General features: G+C 49.5%; 1 protein-coding gene across 2 annotated transcripts in view; it reads right to left on the bottom strand.

Moving 5' to 3' along the window:
- Positions 1–225: 225 nt before the first annotated feature.
- B3GALT5 (beta-1,3-galactosyltransferase 5) overlaps positions 226–21,383 on the bottom strand; it is a 34,110-nt gene continuing 12,952 nt past the window's right edge. Inside the window, exons 3-6 of one of the 2 annotated variants that reach the window (XM_043593569.1) lie at positions 8,213–8,317; positions 7,657–7,825; positions 2,297–2,457; positions 226–1,257 (exon numbers count right to left, since the gene is read on the bottom strand). In XM_043593569.1, the coding sequence (XP_043449504.1) occupies positions 322–1,257 (936 nt within the window). In that variant the 5' untranslated portion in view covers positions 2,297–2,457; positions 7,657–7,825; positions 8,213–8,317 and the 3' untranslated portion in view covers positions 226–321. The remainder of the gene's footprint in view (positions 1,258–2,296; positions 2,458–7,656; positions 7,826–8,212; positions 8,318–21,383) is intronic. The other variant, XM_043593570.1, reaches the window with a different exon arrangement.

A 21,383-nucleotide genomic window follows, 5' to 3' on the forward strand; every position in this document is an offset into this window, starting at 1 on the left:
GCACGCTGCTGTTTCCTGTGTGTCAGAGGGGGACGCAGTGGGGACACAGTGTGGAGACGGCCCCTGCAAATGGGAAGACGTGGGCGTGCATCACATGCTTAGTGCAACAGCGTAGGTACTCAGGAGATGGCATCTGTTATTGCTTGGGCACCAAGCGGTTTCTCTCAGGCTCACGTGCTGGTTCAGACGTGGAGGAGATCACCCTCCCCTGCCTCTCCCCACTCCTCGCTCCCCCCCTACCCCCACGTCGATCCTCAGCAGTGCCACCCAAGATCTTCCAAAGCTATCTGACATGTGTCCACGGGTGCCCCCGGGCTCTCCTCATTCAGCTGGGCACTCTTCCCCCAGAGAATTTTCCAGAGCCTGCCAATAGCTCAGCATGTGGTGAGGCTTGACGAAATGGCAGGCCACGATCTTCTTAAAACGACACGTGGAAAAGCGTAACCCGTTCGGGAAGAAGGTCTGCTCGGAGTGAAGTTCCTCCAGCCTGATTTGCAGTTTGGCGAGGCAGAGCCCCACGAAGACGTCTTCCAGCTTAATGAACGGGACGCTCTCCGAGACGTTGTACACCTGACCCGCGACATCGCTGGAGAACACGTAGCCAGTGCCCGAGCAGAAGGGCGGGTACTTGTCCCACGGGTATTCGTACTTACTGACAAACCACTTGTTGTGCTTGTCCCTAATGGGAAACTCGTTCAGTTTTAAGAAGCCGGTGAAAAACCGGGTGGTTCTGTTTTTCTTCAGGAGCAGCTCGGTCAGGTAATAGACGTTGACGAACATGTCGGAGTCCGTTTTCATCACAAAAGCCGCCTGAGGACAGAAGCGGTGAATCCACTCTATGCCCATCATGGTCTTCAGGGTCAAGTTGAAGTAGGCGTCCATGAAGTCCTTCTGGATAATGTCGCGATGCTGCTGGCTCTCCTGTGCCACCAGTCTCGACAGGTCCTTGTTGGCCGTGGCTCCCAGGAGGAAGAACGTTTTTATTTGCTTGCCACTCACGTTCTTTTCTTTCCCCCACGTGTTCCGGATGACCGTGCGAGCAAACAACTGTTCGTGGGAGGAGGTCACCAGCAGGACAAGGAAAGGGGGGTCCTGCCTGCAGTTGATATCTGGGAGCTGAAGGAAGCTCCCTCTTTCTTTCTTGAAAACAAACGGCTCGCCTTTAAAAGGAGTCAGACTGTACATGCTAAAATACAAACAGAGGGCTCCCAGGACCACCAGCGAGACATATACCAGTCGCATCTTCACAAAAGCCATCTGAAAGGAGCAAAGTGGAGTCGTTAGACCTCCAAAGGAGGACAGCGTGCTTAGCTCTGCCCCGGGAGGCTTAGCGGGGGGAAGACAGAGACGCTGGGGTCTCGTTGCACAGGTGGCGAGCCGTGCGTCGGCAGCGAGCATGGATGCCCCACAGGGTCGTCCACTCCAGAGCGTGAGGCCGGAGCACAGCGTTCCGGGCCAGCCCGCCCTTCGCCCATGGGGCTCTCAGACTCCCCCTCTAACACACGGGATCAGATCTCCCACTGAGTCCTTCTAGCTCTGCCCGTCCCGGACTCCATAACGACATCCAGCCAGAGACCCTGCGAGACTGGAAACCACGTGTTCTAGGTCTCAACGTACGAACCATCTGCATTCTTCTCTGACGGAGTCAAGCACCACCCTACCACGCCCAGAAAGAAGCAAGACCAATGTTGTGATCTGTACAACTTCGCTCCCCCCCCTTACCCGGGAGGCTACCTTCCAAGACCCCCAGCAGGTGCCTGACACCGAGCACAGTGCCGAACCCTCGTTCCTATAACTTGCTAATTTTTAAATTAGGCACAGTAAGAGACTAACGGCAATAATGAACAATCCAATAGAGCAGTTTTAATCATACACTGTAATAAAAGTTATGTGAATGTGGTCTCTCTCTCAAGATCTAACTGTGCTGTCCTCACCCTCCTTGGGACGATGGGAGGTGACAAAATGCCTGTGTGATGTGATGAGGTGAGCGAGGCAGGCGGGTGACGTTGTGCTAGGCTGCTGCTGACCTTCTGATGAGAGGTCAGAATGGGGACCATCGGCTTGGGGACCACGGTTGACCATGGATGACTGACACCTCGCAACGCAAAACCTCAGAGAAGGCGGGGGGGATACGCACCTTGGTTCTGTCCCTGCTAGAGGTGCTGGTTTTACTTTTTTAGGTGACTTCTTTCAATGTCCTGATTCTTTCATCTTGTGCCCACTCATCTCTGTCATTGTCAGCAAATCCAGGACCACCCGTGTTAATGCTGTAACATTAAGAAAGGAAATCACTCACTTTCTCCTGGCTCCGACGGAACCTCTGGCTTGAAAGCTAAGCCACGGGGTAGATTCCGGGAAGCAACTTGCCAAAGAGCTGTCAGTGAGTGCCAAGGGGCACTGTCAGGTTCCGGACTCACTTCGTTTGTCCAAAATGCGGATTCTCATCCTCAAGAGTCACTATGAGGAAAAGACAAAAAGAATAGCGCCATTCAAATCAGTCATGCCTCGCCAGCAGCCCCTCCCCATTACATCGGCCGTGCCAGACAGAACCACATTACCACCTACCCAGGTGACCTTGAGAAGCATTTGCCCGCCCCCCCACTCCAGCCTCACTTTTCTTATCTGCACAGTGGGTGCGATCAAGACAAACTCTGCCGCCTGGTTCACCTGTCGACAACAATAACAGCATGCGAATACCCAAGAAGCCTGCTGGGCCTGATGCACTAGGACAGCACCGGGAGCTCAGTAAGGGGACACGGTGGACTCACAAGTCAGTTTGGGTCCAATTCCTCATGCTGAAAACTGACCTCCTACGTAAGAGTCTGTGGTTGAGGCTTACAGAATTTAACACAGGGAAGAAATCCATCTATTCTCAACTCAGTGCTCCTGTCTGCAAAATGTCCTTCTGCAGGGAGCAAGACAAAAAAAGCACCTGAGTGGAATGATGAAAGGATCAGGGCGCCTGGGTGGCTCAGTCGGTTGAGCATCTGACTTCAGCTCAGGTCATGATCTCGCAGTCCGTGGGTTCGAGCCCCGCGTCGGGCTCTGTGCTGACAGCTCGGAGCCTGGAGCCTGCTTCAAATTCCGTGTCTCCCTCTCTCTCTTCCCCTTCCCCTTCCCCTGCTTGTACTCTGCCTCTCTCTCAAAAATAAATGAACATTAAATTTTTTTTAAAAAAAGAAAGAAAAGGAAAGAGCCCTGAATCCAACCTTCCACCGGAGGGCACCCAGCATCAATAAGGAACAGAGCCTGGAACACCACGTTTCAAGCAAAGGAAATACACATCCCCCAGGTTCTGCCCCTCACAGTCTGGCTGAGAGGAGGGAACCCTTAGCATAAAGCAGCTCCATGGACAGAGCCAAGAACAAACAACTGCTCTGCTGTGGAAGCCCCACCTTCAAAACCCACCGGGACCTGTCCGCGTGGCCCAGCCATCCAGTCGGTAACGGAACAGCACTTTATTTAGCAGATTCTGGGTCCCCGGCTCTGCTGTTTCAACCTATGAGCACTACAGACACGGACACAGAGGCTGGGAACTGGAGTAGATCAGTATAGTGCATGAATTATAGATCAAGGCAAGCCAGAAGGCGGCAGGTCCCTCCCTCCCTTCTCCGCCTCCTGCCCTCCACGGGCTCCTCTGTAGGTATCACTACAACTCCAGGCTGGGGCAGCTGTGTTCCTCCTGGGCCGGTGTGCCCAGAGGGCCAGGGGTGTGCCCTCCTAATACTGTACAGGGCTGTGCACAGGTTAGACCCTGGGCACGTTCAAATTACAAGGGAATAAGCAAGTAACAGCACATCAAGGGCCCTAGAGTCAGCGTCTTAACCGACAGTCATGTGGAGGGTCCCTTCCCAGGCCAGGTGGGTAGAACTCCTGACCTAAGGCTACAGGGCCTGAAGACAAACGGAATGGAAATCCATCTCCAAGGGCAGGAAAACATCTGCAAAATCAAGTTTAATGGACTGGGCTGGGGCGGGAGTGGGGGCGCAGGGGGAGGCAGGCAGGAGAGGACCTCCTCGATCTAAAAGGAAAGGGGTGATGAATGGAACTTCAAGAGATACCATAAAAAAAAAGATCCCATCAAGAGAGTTCAAAAGCAAGCCACAGAATGGGAGAACATATCTGCCATACATTGATGTGACAAAGGACTATTATCTAGACTCTGTCAAGAACTGCTATGAATCAACAAGAATACCACAAAAACAAACAAAAAAAACCCCACAATTAAAAAAAAAATGAATTGTGAACAGGTATTTCACAAAAGAAGATATCCAAATGGCCAAAACCCAAGGAAGTATATCATTAGTCATTAGGGGAATGCAAATGAAACCACAAGTACCACAGCCACCCATGAGGATGACTAAAAGGAAATGGGCGTGTAAATTAATACAAACACTTCGGAAAGCCGTAATCATCTGGCAGCATCTACGGCAGGGAAAGCTGGACGACATGACCCAGCAAACAACTCCCGAGCTCAGACACAACAGAAATGGGGCATGGCCAAGAACGCACGGAACACGTTGCTGCCCGTTAGTGCCAAAACCTGTGATGTCCATCTGGGTCCAAACAGGAGAGAGAAGCCACACAGTAATCCAAAGGGAAAGTTTAACATAAAGAATTGTTCCTATAACTAGGGATGTGAGTGACAAGAGATTAGCAAGAAGCAGAGATCTCTGGGGCGCCTGGGTGGCTCAGCCGGTTGGAGCATCCGACTTTGGCTCAGGTCATGATCTCCGGTTTGTGAGTCTGAGTCCCACATCGGTCTCTGTGCTGACAGCTCAGAGCCTGGAGCTTGCTTCGGATTCTGTCTCCCTCTCTCCCTGCCCCTCCCCAACTCTCTCTCTCTCTCTCAAAAAATAAACATTAAAAATTTTTTAATTAAAAAAATTTAAAAAAAGAAGTAAAGAGATCTCTAAAAACACAGGAACAGCAGATATAAGGAGCAGAACTGCCCGTAGCAGAGGAGAAACCCTGAGGACAGTCCCCCAACCCGGCCCTGAGATGCAGACCTCCGTGACAAGGGCACAGCCTGGCCCACTGACAGCACAGAAGCCACTGTGGGCCCAGAGTCATTTTCATCAAGTAGTCAAAAAAAGAATGAACATGGAGACAAGACACAATACATTGATAAAGGCACAAACGTAAATTAAAAATTTCTTTGGACAGCAGAATGGGCCAATCAAATGTGACACAGCCATTAAAAAATACAAACTTCTGATATACCCACTATGTATTAATCTGATAGACATTATGCTGAATGAAAAGAGCCAGACATGAAAGTTATGTTCTGAATGATTCTACTGATAAGAAGCTCAAAACCAGGCAAAATACATCGGTGATGACAGAAGCCAGAATAGTCGTTACCTTTGATGGAGGGATTATTAACCAGGAGAGGGCACGAGGACCCTTCTGGAAAGCTGGTTTTATTCTCGATCTGGGTAGTGGTTTACATGGGTGTAGACATATGTAAAATTTCACTGAGCCATACGGGTTAAGACGTGTGTACTTTGCTGTATGTAAGTTGTACCACCATTATTTTTTAATAATTTTAATTAAAAATAAATCTCTGAAAAGGGGAGATCTTCTATAACATAGCCCGAATTCATTTGGCCACAAATCTGATTCCCCGCCCCCCCCCCCCCCCCCACCACCACCACAGGATGTTTCACGGACCAGTGTATCACAGGACAAACCTGTTTTGTGCCCAGGTCTTAATTTATAAAGAGGAATGAATGACAACCCGGACAAGTCAATGTCATTGAAAGAAAATGTTAATGTTACAGTCTTCTTAGAAACAGAAGACATGGCTTGTCATTCTGGGCCACAGGAAGGTCACAGGTTTTGGTCAGGAAGCAGAAGCAACAGACAGGTTTGAGCCTTTTGTGGTAAAGGCAATACACACAGCAGGGTGAACAGCTTAGGACTGGCTAGTTTGAATAATTCTGGGAGCCAGCTCTGGGGATGGCCCCTAGATACCCAGCACCTGGCCGTGGGATGATCAAGGCAGAGGAATCTTATCTCCTGGGGCACAAGGGCCAGGGAGCAGAGGACCTGTGACTCTGGACAGGTTAGTTTGCATATTCAAGATCTGGTCCTGGCTGGGTCCTACCTTATCCCTAAGAATTGACTCAACCTTGGGGGAGGGGGGTGGGCAGTCCCTGCCCATCCAGAAAGCATTTTTATTATTGTTGTTTTTAAGACGTCAAAACGTAGTAGCTTACAGAAAATTAAAAATAGAATTAATAGGACCCCAGGAAACGAAGCCTGGGGCTTGCTTTTTCTGGGAGCTCTCAAGTGTTGACGGCTGCTTTAACCTACCAGTTGCCCAGACAAGGAAGACAGGCTCCTTGATCAAAGTGTGCGGTTTCTACAACATTCTACGATATTTCATGCATTGCCAGGCCAGGACCATCTCCACTTCCCATTATAAGTCAGCTTAAGATGCCCGACAGCAGATTTTAAAAATCCCTTTTTGTTCATTTCAGGCAGCCTGCTGGGATGGAAACATGGAGGAATTTGGAAACAGAAGATCTCGTTCACGTCTGGCTCCATCAACAGGGCGCCGTAATTTGGCCCAGGACACTTCAAGGCTGCTGATCTGCGTCTTTGTCTCCAACTGGGATCATGACGTCTGCCTCACAGGGTGGCTGGAAAGCTCTGACTTCATGGCAGTAATTATTTCTGTCCTGGGTCTTATCCCAGTGTGCCCTCTGAGACTACCGACTCCTAACTCGACTCCTCTTCAAGCTCCACCTGGCCAGCAGTATTCGGCCCAGCGTGCTTCCGGTCACAGACAAGCAGGGCGCCCTGTTCACGGGGTGACCCAAAGCCAAAGGAGAGCGGACAGAGCGGTCTAGAAGGCCCTCAGAGAGCCTCGCTCCTGGCTGGCTGCTTCCAAACATATAGGATTACAAAGGAAATCAACGACGTCGGAGTAAGTGCACCAAAATAGTTTTTAAAGCGCACCAGGGCAATGTGTGCACTTCTTTATTGCAGCATCTGACAATTTCTGGCTCCAGGTCTGATAACTGCCTCAATTTTGAAGGCAGCGGGAGCCGTGCCCATATTTGGAAACGTTTACAACTACTATCACGGGATGTGAAATCACGGGTGATTTCTTTGAGAGACAGAGTCACGGGCTCTGCTGCGTGGGTCAGTGTCTGCTACGGGCTGATTTGTGTCCCCCTTGAAATTGGGGTGTTGGGAGTCCTGCCCCCCCCCCCCCGCCGCCAGTACCTCAGAACGTGACCTCATTTGGAGACAGGGTCTTTACCAAATCGCCATAAGGTCATCAGGGTGGGCCATCATCTAGTTATAACTCGTGTCCTTATGAAAAGGGGGTATTTGGGGGCGCCTGGGTGGGTCAATCGGTTAAGCATCCGACTTCAGCTCAGGTCATGATCTTGCGGTTCATGGGTTTGAGCCCCGCGTTGGGCTCTGTGCTGACAGCTCAGAGCCTGGAGCCTGTTTCAGGTTCTGTGTCTCCCTCTCTCTCTGCCCCTCCCCTGCTGCTCTCTCTCAAAAATAAATAAACATTAAAAAATTAAAAGATAAAAGAAGTTGTCATCCACTGACTGCCCCCGCCCCCCCCCCCCAACGCCCTGCTCCTTGGCTACACATCCCACTTGTCTGTGCCATATTCGGAGTTGAACCCACCTCTATCCTGGGGTCTCCCCCCACGGCGATAGTTCCTTCCGCTTTATCCGCTGACCAGCTCTGGTTTTTCTTGGAGAGCGTAGAGGAGAGAAGAGAGGTCTGCCGGGATGGGGGTGGGAGGGGATGCTCCAGGGAGGCCGAGGGGCAGAGGCAGGGAATCCGGAAGGGCCTGGTAGGTTCCAGAAACAGGGAAAGTTGTACTAAAGGAAAATCTGGGTGTCAGGCTAGAGACCAGGCAGGGCAGGCTCAGGACCTTGCGTTTTCTGAGGACCCCAGGGAGCCCACAGTCCTTCCCGAGGCTTCCCACCCTGATGAGTCTGGGGTCCGATGGGGCCTCTCTCTCCTACTCATAAGACAACAGAGAAGCCTCCCACTAACTTTGCACATGGCCGCTCCAATCAAACCAAGGAGGCATCTGAGGAGATACAGCGCGGGATTCATGCCAATGATCAGTTGTCTCCGACTCGATGAATTTAGAGCTTTCAGAAGGCATTTTCAGGAATGACATTTTAGGCAACAAAATACCGCAGACTGGGCGGTACTTTGAGCAACAGACCTTTATCTCTCGCAGCTCCGGAGGCAGGAAGTCAGAGATCAGCCCGCCAGCATGGTTGGGTTCTGGGGACAGTCCTCCTCGTGGCTTGCAACAGCCGATTTCTCACTGTGTCCCCACGTGGCAGAGGGGGGAAGAGAGAAGGAGAGAGGGAGAGACAGAGAGGGAGGGGAAGGAAGGTGCACAGGGGCTCCCTTGGGTTCTTGGGTCTCTTCTTTACAAGGACACTAATCCCACCACCACACAAGCCCCACACGCATGACCTCATCGGAACTTCATTAGCTCCCAAAGTCCCCCCACCCCCGCAAATGCCACCACATACATGAATTTGAGGGACGGGGAGCACAGTTCCATCCAGAGCAAGGATCGTCCTCCAGCATTCACTGAGCACCTACTACGTGAAAGGCTGTGTCACCGCGAGCAGTCCCAGAGTCTCCTGAGACTCCTTGCATCTTCCTCAATTACATGAACTTACTACCCAGAGGAAAATGTCGCCTTTCCACGCTATCCGCTGTGCTTCCCACTGGGAAGGGCCATTTCCAGACGCTCTAGACTCATTCCCTCCTGAACATGGACAAGATGATCGTACCTGGCCTGGTGACACGAACCTAGACACTGAGAGAGACGTGAACATGCTCGGGGGGTCTAGAGGCACCCCTGCTGCCCCCTTGCTCTGCACTCTACTCCCTGCTGAAGCTCTCTCTATTAAAAAAAAAATGTTTTGCTAGCAACTCTCAAGCCTTCAGAAACCAAAATCACAGCTCAAGGTTTTTAAAACCTGATTCCTTTAAACCTCTGAAGCGTTCTTTCCCAAACAGTCCAAATAACACTGAGCAGTTGTACGGGACAGTTGTAGCCACAGCGTCAAAGGGAGCGACGGCAACAAATAGTGTCTGTCCACAGATTCAGGAAGGGCCAATCTACAGTGGGCTTCTTAAAGCATAAGCTCTGGGGGCGCCTGGGGGGCTCGGTTGGTTATGCGTCTAACTCCAGCCCAGGTCATGGCCTCTCCGTTCCCGAGTTCGGGCCCCGCATCGGGTTCTGTGCTGACAGCTCAGAGCCTGAAGCCTGTTTTGTATTCTGTGTCTCCTTCTCTCTCTGCCCCTCCCCAGTTCACGCTCTGTCTCTCTCTTTCTCTCTCAAAATTAACATTTATAAATAAATAAATAAATAAATAAATAAATAAATAAATAAATAAATAAAAAGTTTTGGTGGAGCCTGGGTGGCTCAGTTGGTTAAGAATCCAACCCTTCCTGGGGCGCCTGGGTGGCGCAGTCGGTTAAGCGTCCGACTTCAGCCAGGTCACGATCTTGCGGTCCGTGAGTTCGAGCCCCGCGTCGGGCTCTGGGCTGATGGCTCAGAGCCTGGAGCCTGTTTCCAATTCTGTGTCTCCCTCTCTCTCTGCCCCTCGCCCGTTCATGCTCTGTCTCTCTCTGTCCCCAAAATAAATAAACGTTGAAAAAAAAAAATTAAAAAAAAAAAAAAAAAGAATCCAACCCTTCCTATCAACTCAGGTCATGATCTCATGGTTCGTGGGTTCAAGTCCTGCATCAGGCTCCTTGCTGCCAGAATTCCTACTTGGAATTCTCTCTCTCTCTGTCTCTCCCTCTCTCTCTGCCCCCTGCCCTGCTTGCTCTCTCTCTTTATCTCAAAATAAATAAATAAGCATTTAAAAAAATTAAAAAATAAGCTATGGATTATTTCAGTAAGCTAAGAATTGGGGGCCCTTCTTCTGACCAAACGCCAAACAAAACCAACTGGTACGATGCAGAAAGGATACAGCGCCACATCATGAATGGGTCTGCTGATTATTCTACACAGTCAACTATGTGACAAAAACCTGGAAAAACTGGAAAAGCTCTTCGATTGCCTGGGTCTGGTGAAATACAGGCAGGAAAGTACTCTTTAATCCCACGTAAAACAGCCTGAAAACAAGTACAAGAGATTTCTCGGGGGTGGAGGGGCATCTTATCCCTGATTAGTCCACAGTCCTGTGGCCCAAAGGGTAGAGCCACAGAATCTAGGCTGCCTGGATGGCCTCAACGTGAATTCTAGAGTGATAGGAATTGAGCATACGAACCACAGAACAGGGAAGAGAAGGAAGAATAGTAATTAAAACCAGTGAATGTGATCATTCTGCAATTTGGCCTGCCCAGATTTTAATTTTTTTTTAAAAAAAAGTTCATTTATTTATTTCGAGAGAGAAAGAGAGAGAGAACAAGTGGGGAGGGGCAGAGAGAGAGGGAGAGAGAAAATCCCAAGCAGGCTCCATGCTGTCAGCACAGAGCCCGACTCGGGGCTCAATCCCACGACCGTGAGATCACAACCTGAGCCGAGATCAAGAGTCAGACGCTCCACCGACTGAGCCACCCAGGCGCCCCGGGCCCAGATTTCACTTTACATGAGGTTCCCTGAACAAGAGGCAGAGGACAAAACAGGCAGCGTTCAGGTTGGCCCGTGCTGCCTGCGAGGTGTCTTCGTGGCTTGAAATTTCATTTCTGGAAGAGCAGGTTCAGCCAACCTTTACGATGACGACTCAGGGCTCCTTATCAGTTAGCCCCTGCCCTGCACCATCTGTTCCGTTAACATCGGCACCTCTGCCCTCAGGCCACTCCTGTTCCCTTTCAGTCCCACAAACAGACCTGTTCTTTCCCTTCTGTGCAGACGTCCCTCCCTGCGTGCGTTCTGGGCCTCCACCTGCACCCCCACACGCTTCCGCTCAGCCAACTTAGCTCACCCCTCACCCGCCACCCCCAACTCCTCAGCAAAGCGCTGCCTTCATTTACTGCTCATGGCACCCACCGTCCGGTATTTTGTCAATTTCATTAATGGATCGTACTGTATTATTTCCTTTTTCATGTTTATTTATTTTGAGAGAGAGAGAGAGAGGGCGGGGGAGGGGCAGAGAGAGAGAAGAGAGAGAGAATCCCAAGCAGGCTCCACACTGTCAGCATGAAGCCTGCTGCCGGGCTTGAACCCACAAACTGTGAGATCATGACCTCAGCCAAAACCAAGAGTCAGACGTTTGACCAACTGAGCCCCCCGGGCGCCCCATACTTTCTTATTTTTTTGTGCAAACCTTGGACTGGCTTTCCCGCTGCTTGGTAACTCCTGCTGCTTCGTCCAGCAGAGCAAGGACCACTTTCCTTCGGTATTTTTCACTGTGGTAGCAGCTGCCAACGCACCATATTTGCCACATAGAAGCCCAAAGGAAAGCTCTGTATGAGCCAATGAGAAGATGCCCACGTCTCCAAAAGCCAAAGCTTGCTTCTTTGCAACGTGGATACACTTCCTTACTTGAAAACCCTTGCTGTGTATGGCATCTCCCTGGGATGAAATTTTTTTCGCAAAATTTTCCGCTGCCTTAGGTATTTTTGCATTGTGTACATTTCATAAGACCTCAATTATTCCCAGAAGAAACAGAACCTGGCGTACTTCAATGGAAGAAAGAGCCAAACCGAGAGTTTCACCCCCTACTGCTCACCCTGAGGGGGCTGGCGGGTTACCAGAGGCAGCGTGTGGAGTGTTATGAGGGTGTTCAGACAGAACGTCAAATGCTTTCGTGTGGAAGGGAACAAAAAGCCATGCAGAGAAGGAAGACAGGAATTAACTCCACACATTAATTCCAGCATTTGCCTATTGGTCCCAGGAGGTAGGCATATGGTTAAGAGAACGGAAGAGAAATTTCCTTGAGAAAATAGTGCATGTACACGGTAATCAACCACGGCTGTACACACACAAAGGTCAAAAGCATTCATGATTTGTCCACACGGCAGAAGGGACCCTTTGAGAGGAGCTAATCCTCTGCCGAACAGCCTCCTGGCCCAAACCCCGAACACCTCACTCTCCAGGGCCCATCAAGAGCACCCTCGACGTGCCACTTTCCTCTGATGATGGAAAAACTCTCTCTTCACAGATTTGGTCACTCATGGCTACCTCTCAACCCTGACAGAAGAAGACCACAAAAGTCTACAAACGAGCCAAAAAAGCTGAAATCCAAGTGCCAGCAGGCAGGCCCATCCTGAGGCTTCCACTGCTGATTGCAATGATGACCATGTATCGCCTGCTAGAATTAAAGCCCTTCTTCGGACAGTGGGCTCTCGATGTCACCACGGGAGGTGTGGCAGGTGATTTCGACCTCAAGGTGACGAGCTACGTTCTTAGGCCTGTGGGTTTTTTTCCTACAGGATGACCACTTAACTTCCCTCAGCTTCTCTTACTTGCTGATTGTTCAGGAAGGATCGCACTGAGAACACGTGACTGACTAGGAAACGAAATTTGTGTCTCTAACAGAGATAAGGCAACACGTCATGACGTCTGCTCGCTGGGCTCAAGATCACTTGGCTTGGCCTGAAGCCGGTGCCTCTGCCCAGGTTCTGGACAAAACTTCGAGGCCGTGACGCCTGGACAAGAAACTCACTGATCGGGGAGGTTGAAGGGCCCCTTTTCATGATTCAAACACTGACCTACACAGTTGCCAAGACACTTCCCTCAGCCTTGCAGGCCTGTTCAACCTGCAGGTTCATTTACAAACATGAGCCATAAAGAACAAACCAATGGACACCTGAGAATTAGCAAATGTTAGAAAGACTGGGCAAACATCTTCGCAGTCTTCTTAAGAAAGCAAATTTCTACCTGACACCCTAGAAACAAATTTTACAACTGCCATTTGTATACGAATATTGTTCTGGTCACAAATACTCTTACCTAGATCACAGTGCAAGCCTTGTAGAGACACTTCGGTCGCAGGGAAAGTGAACGTCGTTATGCCTCATAACGAGTTCAGTAGTTTAAACTGAACTTTTCCCTCACTACTGAACTTGAGAAAGCCTTACCATAGTGGTGACAAGTAATGTTGAGTCACACCTACTTTTTAGGAGTCCCTTATTGCCGGGGACCAAGCGCAAGACGGCCAGTCAAGGCAAAGCCTCACGGCCCTCAGGTAGTGCACGGAGCCATCCGTCTATCTCCGCTTCCCCCTCTAGGTGCATCATGGCACCCATTGCCCTATTCCCTAAAGTACTCAGCCTTCTAATAAAAGAGTCCAATAGTCACTTTCCATCGGGAATCTTCGGATCAGGAATGATGGGATATGTATCTGCTTTGCTTCACTCCCCAGAGGCCCAGGAACCTCAAGGCCTAACACAGTGGTAGCAGGTGCGCAAATATTTACTGAACAAATGATCTGAAGTGAACATCCCGGCAGAGTCTACGACCATCGCTAAGCTCCAATGCTCTGCTCTCACTCCTTCCTCTCAAGGGGCATTCACACTCACACCTCAATCCCTGTCCACACTCCGGGACCCGGGCTTCAGGTCCGGGGGGAACTGTGAATTTCTTCCTCATCAGTTCCAATGACAATAGATAATAACGAACAACGCAAATGTGTTGACTTTTCACTTAGGATGACAGTCACTGCCTGTGTGGATTTCTGCTGTAGGTCTGACTGCAAAACAAATATTCGCTCCAAAAAAGTGTTTAAGAGACCTTATCCCAACCACCTGACACCTTCTGGGAGCTCACCACTGCCTCGTCCACCAATTAGTTAATTTAATCTTCGACCACAGCAACCTGCGTCCACGCCCACTGCTCATCCGAAAACACCCTGCCAAAGGTGAGCCACAGCTTGTTTGGGGTCAGGAAAGAATTCACAGGGGGATGCGCAGAGCCTAGCCCTGGTCCCCGGTCTATCGAGAACACTGCCCATTACCAGCTTGCTCCTTGCACAGAGTTCGGGTGGTAGATGAGGACAGAGTTGAGAAATGCTGGAAAAGGCAGAGTGACTAGGGGAGCAGAGTAGGGTCGACAGGAAGATGAGAGACACCAGGGCAGGAGAAAGGGTGGCGGGGGTTAGCATACAGAGGGAGTAGCAAGAATTGAAAACTTTGCTGGGCATTATGGATGGACTCATCTTCGGTGTTCTTCCAAAGATCTCAGGAAAGGTTCAAATTGCCGTTCTGGACACCGAACTGGTGACACACACATACATATCAGAAGAGACTTTGAAAACGTCACGTCAAGACTGAGCCACAGGCCACACTGCTTTTCTCGGCTTGATCTTCCATGACCTACTTGTGATGTCAGGGGTTTCTGTCCAAGCTCTTCTCCTTGTCACCGCCACACTCCTCGGCTTCGGTGGGGTGCCCACCTGGTCCGATCTCCCTGATCCTTCTCTCTGACTCTCCTCGATTGGCAATTCTTCCTCATCCTGCCCCTAAAATCCTGGTGTGCCCCCGATGCCCTCTTCTATTTGACACAATTATCCGCTCCCATGGCTAGACACAAAACAATCCCCGAACGCATACTGTCCTTCCACGCTTTTTGCCTGACCCCAAATCCAAGTGCCACTGGACATCCCACCGATAATCTCAAGCTCCACTCTTTCTCTCAGACCGAAGGGCCTTGGAATCCACTCAGTGCCACAAGCACCAGACCCGTGGTCATTCCCACCATTTTATCTCACAAACCCTAGACTTAACCACCTATGCTCTAGCCTCCATGCTGTCAGTCAGAAGAACGTTCCCGAAACTACAAGTCCAATAGCACTGCTCTAACACTTAAGACTTTGCAGTGGCCACCCACCACGGTGCGCCCTATCCTCCTGCCACAAGATGGCTTCAAAGTCCGTGAATGCGCCATTTTGTCTCATGCAGTCTACCTAGTGAGCTTCTTTGAATCCTTTCGCATCCAGCTCAAGCTTTGCCCCCACAGTGGTCTCTTCCCCAGCGAGGAGGCTTGACCGGTTCCCTTCTTGGCACCACAATTCTTCGTACCTACCTTTACCATGACTCCGCCAATCACAGCTATTTGTTTATACACCTCTCCTACTTTACTGTAAGTGGTTTGGTACAGGAAATGTTTTACTCATATTTACTTAAATCTCAATGCCTCATATCACACTTTGCACATAATAGAGGCTCCTTAAACATTTAATGGGCGTGTAAATAAATACTTAGTGTTATGGGTTAGGATTGTGTCTCTTCACCCCCAAATTCATATGCTGAGGTCGTTCGAAACCCCCAGGACCTCAGAAGGTGACCTTGTTTGGAAATAGGATCGTTGGAAACGTAATAAGATCCGGTCATGCAGAGTAGTGTGGACCCCTAATCCAATATGACTGGTGCCCCTATAAAAAGGAAATGTGACACGGGGCACCTGGGTGGCTCAGTTGGTAAAGCGTCTAACTCTTGATTTTGGCTCAAGTCATGATCTCATGGTTTGTGGCTTCAAGCCCCGTGTCGGGCTCCGCACTGACAGCAAGGTTGGGATTCTCTCTCTCCCTCTCTCTCTGCCCCTCCCCATCTCATACTCTCTCTCTCAAAATAAATGAATAAACTTAAAAAAAAAAAAAGAGGAGGGGCGTCTGGGTGGCTCAGTCAGTTGAGCATCCGGCTTCGGTTCAGGTCATGATCTTGCAGTTCGTGGGTTTGAACCCCACCTCAGGCTCTGTGCTGACAGCTCGGAGCCTGGAGCCTGCTTCCGATTCTGTGTCTCCCTCTCTCTCTGCTCCCCCCCTCCTCAAAAATAAATAAACATTAAAAAAAAACGTTTTTAATTTAGAAAAGAGGAAATGCAGACCCAGACACACATACACAGAACACCACGTAAGGTGAGGGCAGAGACCGGGGTGATGCAGCCCCGGGCGAGGGAACGTCAAGGATGGCCATGAAACCACCAGAAGCTGGGGGAGAGGCCTGGAGCACATTCTCCCTCGTGGCCCTCGGAACCAACCCTCCTCGCCTTGATCTGGGACTTCGGGCCTCCAAAGGGTGGCAGCCAACTTCTCTCGGGGAAGCCCCTCGGTCTGTGGTGCCTTGTTCCGGCGGCCCTAGACGCTTCCGCGTTTACTGAGGAATAAATGATAACATGACTCAGAGCAGCCACCACCTGCGAGCACAGTGGTGTGAGACAGAATTCCGCCCACGGCCCACGCGCTCTGTCAGCGAGGGCTTCCTCCTCTCTCTGGGAAGACTTTGAAAGGGAAAAGTGGTTTTTTCCACATAACTCTTCCCCACTAGATTTTTCTTTCTGTTTGGAGAAAACTCGACAGGGAGGGACAGTTCTCCAAGACAAAGGGTTACACTGAAGACTCAAGAACAGCGCGGGGGCGATTCCCATTCAGCTGTGTCCTGCCTTTCCTGTATTTCTGCCTCGTCTTCCCTCCCTGGACGGCCTTCCCTCCTCCGGCCACCTCTAGGCACTCACGGCTTTTCCGTGCACCGATGGAAACCACATTCCCTGAGATGGAAAAAGAAAATGCTAACAGGTGACCATCATCTCTCGTCAAATGCCAGTCACCCCCTCGTGTGTCACTTGAAAACCCAGCACGGACGCCAGGGATCAGTGGGAGAAGCCAGAAATGTGTGAGGAGGACATTTCACTGGCTAAGTCACCCATGCCCAAGTGGTCCTGACTGAGTCACTGCCATACGCGTGTCAGGGAGCGTGGCCAAAATTGTCACTGCCATACACGTGTCAGGGAGTGTGGCCAAGATTGGGAGTGTGGCCCAAGATTAACAGAACCAAGACCCAGATGCCCAGGAAATCCCCGCTCTGACACCTGGCTTTCTTGTGGGATCTGGGACCTGCTTCCAGGCTCACTCACATTCCCTCCCCTCCAAATCTAGCTGAACGTACACAGCTTTCGCTAAAGATAACTCTGGCAGGAAAACCACAGATTTGAATGTAAAATGAATCACAGTGAAAATATGACATTTTTTTTAAAGTTCATTAAAATCGTTAAACATTGGTGGGCTTGTTGGAGAGCCGTCCTGTTCCACTTTTAACAACACCTCGTCATTTTGTCACTCTATCTGGCTCTGAGTGCTGGTTGTTATACAACAGGCGGGACCACTTTCCTATGAAAACCCAAACTGGCAATGTGCCCCCAAGAATTTTATTGAGAATATATATTCTATTTTAATAACAAAAAGAAACACAACGTATCAGTTGGAGAAACAAGAACTCAAATTTAGACTAAAATAAGTGAGGCATAAGCACCGTTTTCAAATCCTGCTCGTGTTCATTTTAAACCAGTATTTCCACTGTTACAACCACATATACTCCCGATAGCAATGGAACTGTATACAGACTTAAGAGGAAAACAATAAGCCATCATCCTGACCATAAAGCAATAAAGGAATTAAGTTTGATCAAGATCATCCCAAATCCCAAGAAATAAAGAAAATTGACTAAGAAGTCAAAGGAGAAATCAAATGTGTAAGAACAGATTACTTATAAAACAAAACAAATGAGACCACCACAGAGCCTTCCTAAGGATGTGTTCAAAGTTGCTTTCAGAGGCAAATGCATAGCCTTGAGTATTTTCATTACACAAGAGGGGAGCCTGGGTGGCTCAGTCCGTTGAGCATACAACTCTTGATTTCAGTTCAGGTCATGATCTCTCAGTTTGTGGGATGGAGCCCCACATAAGGCTCTGTGCTGACAGCATGTAGCCTGCTTGGGATTCTCTCTCACCTCTCTCTCTGTCTCTCTGCCCCTGCCTTGCTCACGCCCTCTTGCGTGCTCTCTTTCTCTCTCAATAAATAAATAAACAAGCAAAAAATAAACAAACTTTTTTTAAAAAGAAAAGAAAGAAATTTTTAAAAACTAAGCTCTCTCAACTAATTTAGAAAACAAACAAAAAAATTACAGAAAAGAGCAGGAATAATAAAACCAAAAAGCAGGACTGGACTAATTCAAACATTAAAACAAAATATTACTGGGGCACCAAGGTGGCTCAGTCGGTCAAGCATCCAACTTCGGCTCAGGTGATGATCTCACAGCTCCAGAGTTCAAGCCCCACGTCAGGCTCTGCGCTCAAACTCAGAGCCTGGAGCCTGCTTCTGATTCTGTCTCTGTCTCTCTCTGCCGCTCCCCAACTCTCTCTCTCTCAAATATAAATAAACATTAAAGAAAAAAATTTTTTTAATAATGCAATTCATAGAAATTGGTGAAAAGGCTAAATTCTCCCAGATTTGAAGAGTCGCCAACATGGCTGTGGATGAGCCGGTGAGGGGGTGGCTGGCGAGGGGGCGGCTGGCAAGGGGGTGGCTGGCGTGCAGTGATCTGACAAGAGTCAAGTGTCCTCCAGAACATACATCCCTATAGCACAATTCTGAGATCTGTGTTACAAGAAGCCTCCCGCTAAAATGTAGTGAACCGACCTCATTAGATCTGCCCGCACAGGGTGGGACGCTTAGATGGCAAGAGTGACACAATGTCTGGGATTAGACTAATGAAGAACAAAGAACAGAATCTAGGAAACACGAGTCAGAAGACGGAAATTGGGAGCGGAGAGGGATCAAGTGGATACACAGGAGGAAGACCACGTTAACGTGCCAACAGTGGCTGACACAGACACGTCCTGCACACGGGCAACCGTGCCAAGTGCTTCTCATGTGATTGCTTGCAAATCCTTCCCACGCATGTTCACGGTGGGCGCCAAAGTTCTTTTTGAGGAGAACCCCGAGAGTGAAGTCACCAGCCCGGGTCCTGGCATGAGTTAAAGGACAAAGTCAGCATCGACAGCCAAGCTAAGGTGCTCCAGGGCCCACAGTCCTGCACCCACTGCTTACTCCCCCACTCGGTGTCACAGAGAAGTATCCCAGGGACCAAGGAAGCCCAAAGAAGGGAGGGCCATCATCAGTGCCAGTCCCATAGAGGGCTGCGGGGAGCTAGAAGCTCTTGGACCTCCACAACGCTGCTTCCGTGGAGTAACCGTGGCTAAAATCAAACAGCGGATGACACAATCCTTTAGGAAGAAAAGGAAGGTGATGGGGAAGTGGACTTAAACAAAACAGCCCAGTCAAGGAAACAACAGCTAAAAAGACAAGGGTCCAAAACACAGGCCGTAGAAAGGGGTGGGAAGGAATGGAGCCTCGCGGTTCAGCCAGAGACTAGGACAAGTAGGACAGTGATAAATGATGGCTGATGGCAGAAAAGAAATTAATGCTGCCAACATCCTCCCCAGAAGTAAAGTTGATGCCGGTAAGAGAGTCTTACCTGTTAACAAGTAGGGGACTCATCGACAACGACAATAACACTGATTTCAAAAATGGGCAACAGACGTGAATAGACAGTTTTCCACAGGAGAAATTCAGACGGACAACAGACTCATGAAAAGATGCTCAGCATCACTCATCATCAGGGAAATGCAAATCAAAACCACCATGAGATGCCACTTCATACCTGCGAGGGGGGCTCTTATAAAAATAAATTTTAAAAAATTAACAAGTGCTGACAGCTCAGAGCCTGGAGGCTGCTTCGGATTCTGTGTCCCCCTCTTGCTCTCTGCCCCACCCCCCCCAAAAAATAAACATTAAAAAAAATTATGGGGCGCCTGGGTGGCGCAGTTGGTTAAGCGTCCAACTTCAGCCAGGTCACGATCTCGCGGTCCGTGAGTTCGAGCCCCGCGTCGGGCTCTGGGCTGATGGCTCAGAGCCTGGAGCCTGTTTCCGATTCTGTGTCTCCCTCTCTCTCTGCCCCTCCCCGGTTCATGCTCTCTCTCTGTCCCAAAAATAAAAAAAATTAACAAGTGTTGGCAAGTGTGTGGAGAAATTGGAGCCCACCTTTGCGCAAGGCTGGCGGGAATGTAAAACGGTGCCGCATTCTACGATACAGAGCATGGCAATTCCTCAAAGAAGGAAACAGAATTACAATATGACCCAGTAACTCCGCTTCTGAGGATCTACCCAAAAAGCCACCCACACGTCCATTGACAGATGACTGAATAAGCAAAACATGGTTTATACACACCGTGGAACAGTGTTCAGGCTTAAGAAGGAAGGACATTCTGGGGGCACCTGGGTAGCTCAGTCGGTTCAGCATCCGACCTCAGCTCAGGTCATGATCTCCTGGCTCACGAGTTCGAGCTCCGCGTCAGGCTCTGTGCCGACAGCTCGGAGCCCGGAGCCTGCTTCAGATCCTGTGTCTCCCTCTCTCTCTCTGCCCCTCCCCGGCTTGTGCTCTCTCTCTCTCTCTCTCAAAAATAAACAAAAACATTAAAAAATGTTTTTAAAAAGGAAAAACATTCTGACACCGGCTACAACAGGGATGGATCTCGCAGACATAATGCCGAGTGAAATCAACGAGTCATAAAAGACCAGATACTGTCTGACTCCATTTATATGAGGTTCCCTAGAGCAGTCAGATGAAAAGTCCGCCAGTAGTACAGTGGTCGCCAGGGGCTGGGGGCTGTGGGGAGAAGTGACTGATAACGGGCACAGGGTTTCCTTTGGGGTGACGCAAGTGTTCTGCAACTAGACAGCAGGGATGGGAGCACAACATCGTGAGTGTACTGAATTTCAGGGAATTGTGGCTAATGTGGCCAACATAATTTACGTATCTTTTACCACAATGATAAAAAAATTGGAAGTTCACTAAATTGTAAGCTTTGTGGATAAAACTTGTATCGATACTGCACACTAGTAACAGTGTTAATAAAACAAGAAAAGGGGAGAAAAAATCAAGGGTTGAAGGGAAGCCGAGATCAGAGCTAGAAGGGATGTAGAGGCTTTTCTATCGCTATAGGACAGGTTTTCCCAAACTGTGCCCACCACACACCCAGAGGACCTGCCGTGTGTCTGGGGGGATGCATCGGGGTGGCAGACAGGTAGACTGCAAGTTGGGGAACCACTGGATTAAAGAGAATTAGACGAGCTTCTCCACTGCAGGACTTTGGGGAAACTTTACAAAGTTAACGTTCAGAGTAAATCTCAAAAAAGAAAATTCCTAGGCAGGGCTGCCCAAACTTTTTGGCCCTAGACCAGTTTATGAAGAACACATCCCACGGACTAATGAAGAAAGAAAACAGACACATTAAAAGATTGACGAGTGGGGTTGGAGCTGGGTCAACAGCACAGGTGAGGTGGGTCGGCAGGTGAGAGCCATGGGATCTACGAATCTGCGTCACCAAGAACCAACTACATGAAAAATGCCTTTCTAACCTCATCATTCGGCTTCTCTAACCATTTAAACCTCCCACACAGTGCCTGGCATGATCAACTTTCATTAGCCTGGAAAAGCTACTCCACGTTTCATCTAATGGAATAACTTAGGCAAACCACTTTCCGTGTGGCGGGCCACAGGATGCTGCCCATGACTCAAGACAGAGCTTCAACACGACAAGTGTTAATAGACTGTGCTACAAGTCAGCAAAACAGGAAACTGGAACA

Source organism: Prionailurus bengalensis, chromosome C2 (genome assembly GCF_016509475.1).
Source record: "Prionailurus bengalensis isolate Pbe53 chromosome C2, Fcat_Pben_1.1_paternal_pri, whole genome shotgun sequence".
In the NCBI taxonomy this organism is placed as follows: Eukaryota; Metazoa; Chordata; class Mammalia; order Carnivora; family Felidae; genus Prionailurus; species Prionailurus bengalensis.